Source organism: Numenius arquata, chromosome Z (genome assembly GCF_964106895.1).
Source record: "Numenius arquata chromosome Z, bNumArq3.hap1.1, whole genome shotgun sequence".
Lineage (NCBI taxonomy): Eukaryota > Metazoa > Chordata > Aves > Charadriiformes > Scolopacidae > Numenius > Numenius arquata.
This window is the reverse complement of record NC_133616.1, coordinates 80,629,397-80,643,579: the sequence shown is the minus strand read 5'-3', so window position 1 is coordinate 80,643,579 and position 14,183 is coordinate 80,629,397. Positions and strand designations below refer to the sequence as shown.

At 37.9% G+C, this 14,183-nt stretch overlaps 1 protein-coding gene across 1 annotated transcript in view; it reads right to left on the bottom strand.

Annotated features, from left to right (window-relative positions):
• Positions 1 to 14,183, bottom strand: part of RASA1 (RAS p21 protein activator 1) — a 61,325-nt gene that overhangs the window by 24,363 nt on the left and 22,779 nt on the right. The window contains exons 5-9 of the mRNA XM_074166936.1: positions 12,064 to 12,181; positions 10,991 to 11,022; positions 9,149 to 9,201; positions 8,309 to 8,459; positions 1,783 to 1,861 (exon numbers count right to left, since the gene is read on the bottom strand). Of these exons, the coding sequence (XP_074023037.1) occupies positions 1,783 to 1,861; positions 8,309 to 8,459; positions 9,149 to 9,201; positions 10,991 to 11,022; positions 12,064 to 12,181 (433 nt within the window). The remainder of the gene's footprint in view (positions 1 to 1,782; positions 1,862 to 8,308; positions 8,460 to 9,148; positions 9,202 to 10,990; positions 11,023 to 12,063; positions 12,182 to 14,183) is intronic.

Below are 14,183 nucleotides of genomic sequence, written 5' to 3'. Positions count from 1 at the left end.
ATTTTGAACAACATGACAAAAGCAAGATGAAAAACACTTTGGTGTTTTACCAACAGGAATTACAGGACCTACAGTGGAAGCAACATCCCGATGTTTACAAGCTCAAGATAATCTCCATAACCACACAAGAAACACTGCACAAAACGAGAGATCTAGTGACAAATATTAAGTACATTTCATATTAGACACAGGTAGTCAATCAGACTGACCCTAAAATTATCCGAGCCTTTTGAAGTTTTCCCCCCTCAAAAACACAGAGCATGGTAGTATGTGGGAGATAACACAAAGCTGAACATAAATTGCACCACTGACTGCTAAAGTTTTAAACAAAGAAAGTCACAAATATCTCTGAATAGGTTAAAAGACTCTGAATTAGTCTCACGCAGAAAATTACCCAATGCAGAAGAGATTATTAATACAGGAACTATAAGCGCATATGCAAAAAGCTAAAATGAAGGCAATTACTGCCATGATTCAAGAGGAATGATGAGGGAAGTTGCTAGTGAAGCCTTCCAAGAGCAGTCTCAGGATTCCTATTTGCTTTTTTCCTATTTGCTTCCCAACCACGTTACTGAGCGCGAGTCAACAGCAGCAAACGACTGGAAAGCACTGATGACACAGCACAATTAGCAGTATAGGAATGATGGGAACAACGAGGTGTAAGTCTACCAGTACAACATACAAGTTACATCTGCGGATACTTACCACTAGAAAGTCTGCTTGTGGGAGGGGGTGAATGATTGCCTTTGCATCACCCCCACACCCATTCCTTTGCTTATTAAACTGCATTTATCTCAAACCAGAAGGTTTTGGGTTGTTTTTTTTTTATTTTACCCTCATTCCGCAGGAGGGTGAAGTGAGCAAGCGACGGTGGAGGTCCTTAGCTGCTCGCCAGGGTCAACCCACTACAGAAAATGACACCTATTCTAGGATGTTTCTGTTAAGTGTTTTCCAGAGAGGAAGGGAATTACCCGTGACATGGTACTCTACACTGTTCTGGTCCACTACGTTCAAGAAAGGCAAGCTCGTGCCAAAATTGGTGGCAGCAGGGCAATAACAAGAACATGACAAAGGGACAGAATCAGCTTTGGTATGCTCAGCTTAGTGAGCTAAGGCAGAATAAAAGAGACATTCTTATATTAATACAACATCTCACAAAGGAGTGCGAGTTGATGGTAACTCTATTTAGGGAGGATATTAAAGGCAAATTTCTAACCATTGAAACAGAAAAGTTAGGGAACAGAGAGTGAACAAAATACACATGTATACTTTACAACTAGCTATAAGCTTATGAAAAGCTAGATCATGTGGTGCACTTGTTACTGGTGGTATCTTAGGAAGAACTTCTGCTATGGGGCGACAGTGCTCCAGAACATCCCTGCAATCATCCCTGCAGCTTTTCTGTGCAAACAGGTTTCCTCTGGCAGAAGAAAAACCCGAGACAGAGAAGACAGGAGGGCAGCAGCCTGGCTGCCCCTAACATGGGACTACAGCACAGCATGGTTGAGCCAGGGACCAGAGCCAGGGGCACACAGCAGAGGATGAACACCTCAGAGCACAGGCAGAGCTTACCATATCGTCTGTTGACTACAAGCCAACCTTTGGGAAGTGAATGCATTTGAGGATAAAGAAAAAGAAACACACACAAGCTGAAAAAATTAAAATTGGAGATGATGCTGTTTAACTACCATTGGTATCTCTGCTGTAATTCAGTTCATAAATTGATTTGATGATGATTAGGTCTGTGTCTTCAACAACAAATGCTCAGAGATGAAATCTTACCTGCATTGGAACGGGATCTTTAAGGTAATATCCTTCAACAATCTGTTCTTTTCTATAGTGCTCGATGATGTCAGCAATACTGTTCCAATAAGAAAAAGAGGATTCTAATGTTAAACAGGTTAGAGATTTTGCTTTTCCATACAACCAGAGAAAACTTTCTCACAAAGTTTTAATAAAATCAACTGTTAATCATCATAATCTTATTTGTAGTAATGAGAATTTACTAATATACTGAAGTCAAGAAAGTTCACAAACCTGTATTCAGAATGTATTAATTCTAAACTCTGCAAAATATTTTAATTAGTTGCTTAAAATGCCAATCGAGGACACTGCTTTTTCCACATTCAAGTAGCACATGTGCATTACCAGCTCTCCAACCAGGCTGAAAATTGCTATTTCATTGGCGATAATTTTCAAAGTCCTAGAGTAACTAGGGAAGGGGAATGGGAGATAGCTCAAGTGCGGAGCAATGCTTTTCCAGGAGGACGGGAAGAGAAAACAGAAAAGGTTTGTGGCAGAGCTTATACAGATTATACTTGGAAATCAGTGAGCTATCCCGTTAAATACTCAATCAGTAGCATTCCTCTACAGGGAAGCATTCATTCAAATCACCAGATTCAGATTGCAATTGCGTTTGGAAGGGTTAGGAGCGAAGTAGAGAGAGATACAAGCTGAAATGCAAGGCGTTTGAGCTGCTCTTATTTTTGCAGTTAATGAAATTTACACTGTAATAAAGAATAGCAACGTGAACATCAATTATTCATATGCAAAATATCAACCTAAAAAAAAAGAACTAAATAGGTAAGTAGAAAATAAAAATATACTGAATGTCTCTTCTCACTTCATGCATACTTAGCTGTGTGTGCAAAGATAATCAGCAAGGCACACAGCAATGAAGTATTTGACCTTTTACAATGGGATGCAGTTGTGTCCAACACAGGAATAATATCTGTTACTATAATCTCAAAAATATTAAAATAAAGCTACAGCAAGACTTCTTTGCTTACTTTTCCCTCTCTCATTCTAAAGCTATGAACTAGTGCATGCCTGATATAATAATGAATCTTCCCACAAATATGTTTGGTTTTCAGGTTTGCAGAATGACATGAATTTCTCATTCAGTGTTACTAAAATCAAACAATTTATTTCAATTTTTACTGAGGTGCAGTCTGGATATGCCATTTTCTGCATAGAAATTTGAACTTTGCCACACTACAGAAAATAACGACTCAGTCATTATATTTTGCATGTTGAATAGCTACTGGCAACACCCTGTAATAAGTAAAAGAGCATAACATAATTTTTCTCACTCATCAAATCAAGAATACCTTGTCTGTCAATGCCTCCTCTCCTTCCTTGGTTAAAAATGCCAGGAGTTCCTCAAGATAAGGAGCAGGTGCCTAACTTCTTCCAATTTCATAAAGTAGGCTGAAGAATACACCGAGTTGTGTTTGAAAACTCCTTCTGTAGCTGGAGAACCACACAGACTAGGACTTTACGCCTTGATGGAGCGACTAAGGGCTTGGCCCTGCAGCCCTCTCCTGCCGCAAGCGGACTTGATTCAGGTGGCCACTTTTATACTGCCTTACCACTACGACAGCTCAAATGCCTGCACAAACCAAACACTGCGAACGCAAAGATAGCGGGTATCTCCAGACAAGTACACCACAGAATGCGAATCTGCGAGTGATCGGAGTTATCTAACATGTAAAAAGTCAAGCATGAAATCAGACCGACCACAAAAACTTATCTAGGGGACAGGAAAATGAATCACAGCCTCCTTCAGTGTCTGACAGCAACAACAATCCTACCTACACAAAACACATCAAGGAAGGTACAAATAAGCATAGATGTGGAAAAAAAGCAAACAAATACCAAAAAAGTTAAACTTGGTTTGATATATAAAGATGGATCTCAATACTACATTGCAGTTACTTTAGCAATTTTAAAATGCTCAGCACTGGGCTTATTAGGTTCCCCAGGTCTCAGCTACTTGGACGATTTTAGAAGTATCTCACCATCATGAGCAGTGTAATTTCTTTGTAATATTTGGAGTGAACTGAGAATTATCGCAACAACTGACGTTTAAAAATCACAAAGAATCCAGAAAACTAAGCAACAGCATTCTATATACCGTTAAACTATAAAGACAAAGAATTAATGTTAAAGCCATATTGTTCAGCCTGTCACAATACAGATTAATCTCCCAGTAGAAACAGACGACTGGAAGATAATTAAGTTTTCAAATTTAAGGTAACTCAAAAGCTTGTTCACTCTGTAAACCATTGGGCCAGTGTTTCTTATCTACTCTTTTGACTTAGAATCACTAGAAACAAAGAACACCACCTAATTTTACAGGTTTTTTTGAATGCTACGTGTTATTTAAGTTGAATTTTGGAAAAAGGTAGATAGAGAAAAGGACAGGAGAAATGGCCTGGTATGCTTTTCCTACCACACGTTCTAAAATGAATAAATGCCTTCTTACATAAAAACACTGAGAAACACACCTGGAAGTTATTTATGGAACGGGTGAGCACAGAAAGCACTTCTGGAGACCACCCATCCCAGGCCCTCAGCCCAAAGCAGGGTCAGCGACGGCAGGCTGCTCTCTGGACCTTGTTCAGTCACATCCTGCGCATCTCCAAGGATGGAGACTTTGCACCTCTCTGGGTAACGTGTTCTAGTCTCCATCACCCTGGTAGTAAAAGCCGTACACCACTAACTGCACATCCTCAGACTGATATCTCATGAGACAGTTGCTAAAATCAGCGCTGCACACGTTCTGCCTGGGATGGAGTTCAATTTCTCCCTAGCAGCTCGTGTAGTGCTGCGTTTCAGACGTGTGGCTGACCAAAGGCTGGGCTGATAGCACACCAGTGTTTTGACTATTTCTGAGCCCTCCCTGCAGTGTTGAGGCTTTCCATTTAACCCGTTCTGCTCCTCCGTGCCCAGCCCGCAAGTAGGACAGGGGTGGGCAAGGAGCTGAGAGGGGACACAGGACTGCTGGCCTGAGCCAGCCAAAGGGATATTCCCCGCCGGACAGTACCACACTCGGCGCTAAACGCTGAAGAAAAGGAGGATGAAGAGGGTTGACATGTTAAAAGGCCTGTGGAAGGCTGACCCCAGTCAGCAGCTAAACAGCCTGCAGTGCTTGCTCATTCCCTGCCCTCCGGACAGGGCGGAAAAAAAAAAAAACCCCAGGAAAAGCAAATGTGACAGAACTCATGGGTCAAGATAAAGACAGTTTAATAAGAGAAGGGAAGGGGGGGAGGGAGGGGGGGAGGCAGGATGCCAGCAGTGGCAAAGCAGTCGCTCACCACCTCTTACAAGCAGACTGATGCTCAGACAGTCTGAGCAACACCCACCTCAGAAGACGAAACATCCCCTCCAGTTTTTATTGCTGACTGTACCTCTTTGGTCAATTTGGGTCTCTGGAAAACAGCAAAAGCCTCAACACTGAGCAAGCACTGCTCAGCAAGAGCCAAAACACTGGTGTGTTATCAACACCGTTTTATTCAGAAATCCAAATCACGGCACTATCCTGGCCTCTACAAAGAAAATTAACTTCACCACCGTCAGATTCAGCACAACCACCAAGAAAAATGGCTTTGCTAGTTTTTTCCACGAAAATGTAGAAAGATGACTAATGGAGCAATCTGCTATCCATGAAATAAACACAAAGACACACAAAAGTTAAATGGTTTCCTGCAGCCCATGGGAAAACACTCCTTTTTTACACAGTCAACGTAATTCCAGCAACAGGTATGCAATATAGGTGCTATATATATTTTGGGACCTTCATGTGGACAGGTAAGAGACTACAGGTTGGCTGCTCTGCAGAGCTGATACAAGAGAATGAAATAATAGAAGACGACCTCTGTATAACAGACTGCAAACACACCCTGTCGGTCATACTCATCAAGAGAAATTTTAAGCAATTTACATATAGAGTGGTGGGAGCAAAAAGGAAAAGGAACAGGTCGGTGGAAAAAAATTAGTCTTCCTACACCGCACAGACTACAAGATTCCTGAGATGTACCTAGGGCCCCTTTCCCTATGATCACCCAGAGTAACTTCTTCTGGAATACATGCAGACATACTGTTCCTTATACTGGTTATCGTGGTTCCAGTCCCATGTCTGGATATTCAAAGTATCTGAGAAATAAAGCAAACTTCTTTCATTTTGTGTTTCCTTACTATTCTTTATGCTCTTTCTTTTGTATGGAAAATCTGGGTCTATAATTTATTGAGACTGCAACTGTAATCAATACTCTGCAGACAAAGAGCAGACTGCTTTAATTTTATCTTTTTACCCCGATTACAATCAAAAAAACTGTAAGAGAATATTAAAAATACTCTTCTATCAAGGACCGTTTTATAAAGATCGAGCCTAATATTAGTATCAGATTTTAAAGGCGATACCCTCAAGAGCATTTAATGAAACAGTTTAATAAAAAAAAGCTTATAGTTAATGGAAATTGTTGAAAAGATGCATTTTAACAAGAAGCAGAATTTCTGAAATCTAAAATTTTCACCTTGAAGATAAACACTACATTTCTAGATAATCCACAGTGACAGTTCTCTCTGCACCAAGAAATGCTTCTGAATAGTTCCATTATCTTGCATAAATTCATGCTTTGTGTATTTCTGTTCTAGATTCAGTGCCCTGTTTATTGTTTTTCAGCCACTTCTGATTATTCCACACAACAAAAGCATACTAGTCTTCACATACTTAAAGGTTTCTTTCTTACAGTGTCCCCATTAAATGACCTAATACAAGAATTAAAAAGCTTACAAGTTTATTCCCTCTTTCCTGTTTTTTATTTATTGTCCTCTGCAGTAGATCTCACATTACAGAATTTGGGAATTTACCATCTTCATTTTGAGGCATTATTATCTTGCATTGTGTACCTGAACCTTCAGGAAGTTTACCAATTTCCAGCACATACTAAGTTGGACTGAATGTGAGCCTAGGAGTATAGTAGCAATTCTCCAAAACGTGCAAAAGTGAAGCCTTTTAAAACTATGCAGATTTTCTTTCACACTGAGGAAGTTCTCTTCAAACTAGCTACCAAAGTACTAAAAAAAAAAAAAATTTAAAGCATTTTGTCGTAACTTAGTGCTGCTTAACTTCACAATCTTGTTTTCTATTCAATACCATGGAAAGAATCTTATTTCAGATAAATCTAGTTTATATGTACACCTCAGGTGAATCCATCACTGTGTTCTAAAGTGATCTAAGGGAATAACTGAATGCAGTAACTTTCAGAAAGAGTACACTATTTAATGCTGCAAGACCATTTGAGATTAACGAGAGTTCCACTAATTTCCCAGCTTGTGTGACACCTAGACTGGGGGTTCCTTGTCAATCATCCTCCTAATAATCCATGTAACTACAGAACGGGCAAAAGAACATTTACTTTCATGAAAGCTGACACTGCAGCCAGCTTGGCTTTCAGTGAGGATGTCTGGAGGCCAGACTAATTAATGGAGAAGGTATGTCTACACTGAATTAGCGTCAAGCAGCCTGGGTGTGGGACATGCATAGGTACATAAGGTTCCCATTGTTTCACCTCGCACACCATCGCCCATTTGAAGGCATATGAAAAAAGTCCACTGAACTTCTTAGTTAGGAGACCTCGACATTTCCTCAGACACAGCAGCTGCTAGGTCTCTACCCACTCAGAAGCCAAACTGGAAGTGAGAGAAATTCTCTACTGGGGTGGAGAATGCCCTGGTTCTAGGTGAGCAAGTCTGGAAAACTGCTGATTTTGTGAGGCAGGCAACAGCCTCCATTAAGGAGAGGGAGGTGAGTTTTCACTACTGAGAAGTCTTGCATCTACGACAACTCTAAAGACGGGATGGATTATCAAGGATGGAGCTGTATTGACAGCTTCTCCCACAAAAGGGGAAACATATCTCTTGTTATTTCTTTTTCTTTTTGTACAAATTACTATTTTTTTCTACCAATGGGAAAACAAATGTATCCCAACTTTGCTCACTCTAAAGGAAGTGATCTGTACTTCTGACCCAAGTATCACACAATGGAATTTAATGTCTTTTTCCAACAATGCAGGTATTCTTTCACCGTTCCTGTAAATATTCATTTCTGTTCTTTGAAAATCCTACTGAATGTCTCAGACAAAAATTAACATCTATTATTTTCCCTTTTCAAACAGACAAGAATACAAACAGCAGCTTCCAGGACAACACGGCATTGTCTTAATTACAGATCCACATAGGAGCCATACAATCCACAAGTTGGTGGAAGAGAAATAAGCGTCTGAAGAAACTGGTTTGCAGAAGGACAATACTTTGAAAGAAACAAGCTACGCTTAGGCTTCTGTAAGCTTTATGAACTTGTTCAGTTACAAGTAACTACTAAAGAAGTTAGATAAAATGGTTAGTATACTATTAAGAAAACTACAGCCTTATAATCATAGCAGTAAATAATTATCAGGAGCAAGTTACACATTCTTTTCACAAATATAAAATATGCCCAATTCATTCTACCATTACAACTTACCTATTATAGTATCTGCCTCCCATCATAAACTGATTGTTTGATGTTGGGCATATTTTAAAACGCTGAATATTTTCACTGGTCCGAAAGTAGAGAGAATAATCACCAGGTGTATTATCTGAAGGCCTCACAAGAAAACTGCACACCTGACCAACTGAAAAGATACCGTAATAGTGTTAATTTTCTTAGTGTTGTATTTGACCCCTTGTCAAATCTTTTTCCTCATAAATTAGCAAGAATTGCACACTTGAAGAAATACAAAGTCTATAAGGTAAGTTCCAACAGTAATCTCAAACTAGAGGAGTTAGTGCTAGACTGCCAAAATGAATGCAAAATGGTTTAGCTGTAACTGACAACCTAGCCACATCTTCTCTGTACAAGAGCGTACAAAAAAACAGTTGACAACATGTTTTCAAAAATCAAGTATTAGGACAGAAACTGTTAGAATATGCTATTTAAAATATGGGCCAGAAATCTTGATGCTTTCATTTAAAGAAATATTTGCTCTATAAAAAGGCTAAGGAAGTTCATAACATTTTCCTTTAGGTATATAAAAGCATATTCTCCACAGCATTTTGATGAAGGCATCAATAAATGAAATAATTTATCACACATTAATTTAAAAAATCATTTCCATCAAAAATTAAGTATGCTTCAGAACACACTCAATACACATATACATAATACTTTTTCCAATGCAGTATTCTACTGAGGTAACAACCACAGGGTTGACTAAGACACTCATGCGTTCACACATAAAAAGAAGTTTTGCCACATTTAATATGAGTAGGATCATTTTGTACCATTTCACTACCACTGTACTTCAATCAGAAATACAAGTACCTGTCATCAGCAAATTGTAAGCCTCTTGTTTGGAGATCTTCCCATGGAACCATCTTAACAAAGATGAAGAGAAAAATTAGAAAGCAAGACTACCAGCTCTCTTTTTTGGCTGTGGTGACATCCAAGGCTCTGGTACCTATGAATTGATCTTTATTTAAAAAGACCTAATACATATAGATGAGATAATCAATGATTATGCTACTTAATGATTCTGATCTACCAACAGCATGAAAAAACTGGCATTAACAGGTATATAAATAATTTCAAGAAAAATGTCCAACATTTGGACTTGACATTCAAATTCAACTGTGTTTAGAGATGAAAATTAATTGTCTAAACAGTAGATAATTTGATAGGCATTATTTGAAGTCAGTCTGATAAAGCAATTTACTTGAATCAAGGAACCCAAAGTTCAAACAGGGAGGTTAAATACTGTACGGAAAAACTGAATTTTGCCAGAAGCTGTGGAAATAGAACCCAGCTTTGTTAGACTACTGAATACAAACTGCTTTGGTCTCACACCTTGTACCTTCCCAGAGTTCAATGTCAGAGCAGCGTCCTAAAAGAGTCCAGTAGCCTCTGTCCAGTCTCAGCCTGATGCTTGTAACTACACACAACAGCTTGACATGCTACAACTTAATAGCTTATCTTGTCCTTTAAAGAAAAGCTAAAAATACGGCCTTTTTGTGTGTCAGAAAAGAGCCTCAGTTCTAACTTACTTTCTGTACTACCTTTAGAGGATAATTTCTGGTTATGGGAATGTTTGAAGGAACGACTCCCTCCCCAAGATTCCTCTGAGTGGCACAAATAACTGTAGACAGACAGTATCACAGCTCCAAGCATCTGCTACAAACTACTTAGCAAACAAATAAAAAATCTGACATTTGAATGCCTCTCTACTGCCAAACTGACTAGCAGAACACTAGCAAAGAGTAAGGAAGCAGCAAATACACCAGTTATTTTCTCTTTCTCCTATGAAGGTAAGAAAGAATGCCTCTTTCAGCCATCAGCCTCTTGCAAACTGGGCAACAGAGAAAACACGGTGCTAATACGGGAAGCAAATGGAGGACAGATGAAATAATCGAGCTGCTAGAAACTTTTTGGAACTTTCTTTTGCCACACATCTTTACTACTGAAAATAATCTACCAACAGACTGATAAATCAATACATTGTTGATTCCAAATTGTATTCAATCTTTAAAAAAATTTAAGTATTTAAGCAAACAGAAGAAATCTTACAGAATCATAGAATCATCTAAGCTGGAAATGACCCTTGGGATCATCAAGTTCAACCATCTACCCTACTCTACAAAGTTCTTCCCTACACCATATCCCCCAACACCACATCTAAGCGACTCTTAAACTCATCCAAGGATAGTGACTCAACCACCTCCCTGGGCAGCCTGTTCCGGTTACAGCTCTCCGGCTTTCTCTTTAATTGTTATTACATGAAGCTAACAGAGACAAGCTGTAACTGTAATTTTTCTAGTGGTACTTTGCTCTCTCTCCAGCACTCAGAGCTGTGCAGATCTAAAAAAAAGGTTACCTCTAAGGCAAACGCTACGTTCAAGAAATACTCTATTGTGCATATTTTGGCTGAAAGCAATCATACAGGGACTCAATCTAAGATTTTAACACTGCAAAGCCCAATAGCAATAGGCATACCTATTACAGGACTCTTTCGTGTTAATTATCCACACATCTTCAGCAGCTAGTACAGAAAAAAGTCTTGAGATGAAAAAATAAGTATCTTTGGGTGACCTTCCCAAAAGCTGGGAAATCTCATAGCTGAAGTTTACAAACAGTTATGATTGCTTTTAATAACAAAACAAAAATCCTTACATTTTGCCTTCATGTGGATCTTCTTCTCTTCCCTAATGAGAAAATTAACACATTAAGTGCATGACAACAGTACAGCTCAGTTTAAAAAAAATAATCTTCACAAGTTAAGACCTTCTGTAGAAACAATAAAAAGTCTAAAACATTTTAGAACTAAGGGGCTCATCGCAATTCTATGAAAATAACTTTTCCTCTTCATTCACTAAGCAGAAATTCAGCCAAAATATGTTATTTCAGAGGATTGCTTTTGTCATGTTTCAAGTCCCTCTTTAGAGGTGGTAACTTTTTTAAATCTCAGCTTTCCTAAGGTTAACTCAACCACTGATATATCAGTCTACAGTTCCGAAGTCTAGTACTGCCACTTCAATTTAGCCATTCACATCCTGACACAGATCTGTGAGAAGCATTTGCAGGTAATAGTTATTAGCAAAACACATCTACTGTGCAGGAAAATATTACCAAAAATATTTGACTCCAAAGCAATGATGAGCTTGTTAAAAAAAAAAAAAACCACAAACTTTTTTTTCCCCCCTTCTGAAATATATTAAACCATCTGTTCCCCTGCAATGAGTGAATCATCTGCAGGTCACCTAGTTAGCTTCCTGAGCCCACACAAGCCCTTCTAGGTATAATAAACTCATCAAAACATTTTTAACCTACAGTTTATTCTTAAAAAAAAAAAAAAAAAAAAAAAAAAAAAACAGAAAAACCTACCACAGTGCAAAATTACATTCTGTACAGTTTGTGAACGTTTTGGGGCAAATATAAAAAAGAAATGCAATTAAATGAGTAGTAGGTTCTTTACCAGGACAGCCGAGTTTAGGAAGCTGCCTGGTAAATGGACAGTATCATTCACTAGCATTTCTCTTTGGACAACACATGAATAAGCAGGTTTTGATACTGAATTAGGCTTAAAAGTTTTTTATATTATTTTAAAATGAGTAGTTCCAATTACTAGAAAAGTATATAACTAGAAAACAGGCAATTAAATGTCACTAGCTTTAGTTTATTTCAATATTAATTTACCAAAAAAACCCCTCATTAATTTAATAAATTTGAATATAAAAATTACTTACCACTTCTTCTACCAGGTCTTCTACAATAAGACCTTGCTCATCTGTCCGTAGGTTTGTCACCCACATCCAGCCATCTTCCAATTCATTATGGACAATAAACATGTCTCCTTTAAGGAAACTGAGAGAGTTACAGTAAGATTTAAACCAGAGATACAATCATAATATAAAGTTTAATGAACGCAACAAATTCTTGAGTATAATTTCTGCAAAATAGTTGAGAAAACCTGCTTGTGAAAAATGGATTAATTGATACCAAGCACATCATGCATATTTTTCTTCACAGTTAAGTGGCTACTACATATGAGTATTTATAATTTTCTTTTATGTTCAATATCTAATACATACTTCAGTTCTGTCAACTTCAAACTGCTAAGGATGTATAAAATAAAAATAACACCACGGCAATAATAAAAATTAGCAATTTTATTCTTTTATCAAGAGAGATCAAATATTAAACACAAATAAAATAACCAGAGATACCCTTAACAGTCTATAAGAAAATAAGACTCCTTTCATCGAAAATTAACCTTGTATAATAAAAGCCTGTGGAGTATCTATTCCTTATGTTCTCACATATGAGGACAAGTGCTACAAAGATAGTACAGAACAATTACCAGAGTAGCCATGCAATTAGTTACAAGGAAAGGATAAATAAGAAGCATTAACACGCCTAAGGGAGTTTCTTTCCCTTCCATTCTTCTTCTTCTTCCATTTCTGGAAGGTTAGCATAAATTACTCCTTAAGCGTTATCCCAAACTCAGGTCACATGAAAACCTTTCACTGTAGCACAGTGAAATTTCTCAATCAAGTTTGAGATTTTCATCAGGGTACAGGAAATAGCAATACAGCATTGAAACTCATTAACTACTGTTTCAGTCCAAAATTACATAGCAAATTTCTGTGGCATTTCTCTCACCTGAAGGAGGTTAACAGAAAAGGCATTAACTCGAGCACAAAGCAAACAGTAAGAATTAAAGAACAAAACCCAACAAACCACTATTGTAATCACAGAATAAATTCAGCTGCTAACGAATCTGAATCCTAAGAATGGCAGAGAGCAAAAGCACGAGCACCCTCCATGTCAGCTCTATTACAAAGAGCTATACATTAAGGTACTGACTGCATGGAACACAGGTTGAAATTAAACTTGTAATCCTTCAAGCTTTCTAAATATTTAACTATGATATTAAAATTTTAAGTCAAGATTTTCTGAAATCCATAAAGTCTTCAAGAGCATATTAGTTCGACCTAGAACAAACTGAGAACTTTGGATCCAGCTATGCCATGAACAGAACTATTCTAGCCATATGGATCTCAAAACCCAAGCACTAAACTTTGTATTTTAGCTGTATCCTAAGTGAGAGAGAAAAGGTATAATTTTCTACAATTATTGTTATGATAGCAAAGTAATAAAATGCTTTTTCCTCTGAAGTTGGTAGGTACAGTAAGCCACTTAATGGACTCAATCTCTTTTTATTCTTACACATAGTAGGAAGCCTACTTGCAAAAGGCAATTAGAGGGTCCCTTCCCTGTCTTACTACCTTCTTCTCATCTGCTGAGAAAAAACAATCTCGAAGACAAATAGCCTCACAGCATTCTTTAAAGAGATCAGATAGGACTGGACTGTGAGGCTTGGGAAAAATTTCCATCCCAATGAGGATATAAACCTCTCATACTCCTTTCTCGATATCTTAGGCTAATACTCCCCAAACCAAGCCAATTCCCAACTCAACTGGTGTGTTAAATAACTTACGAAACCAAGACTGTCTCGCTAGAGAGATTAGAAATCACTACAGATCTCTTTCAGATCCTCCTACTTTTCCATCTAAAAAAAAAAAAAAATATATAATTCTGACATCTCAAGAAAGCAGTATCAATTCCAAGTGACCAGCACATGCTCTTCTATCGGACATGGGACTGTTGGGTTTGTTTCCTTTCCACACTGCATCTCATGAAAATGCGAAAAAGGTGGGAAGCACAGAAAATCCCTAAGATATTATTGAGGTACCAACATTTGAAGGGAAGCAAGTAGCAGTTAACAGAAAAGTATGAGAAGATGAGAGATAAACCTGCAATTCAGTAACTTTAAGATCTTTAAAATGTGTTATCTCCCATAATT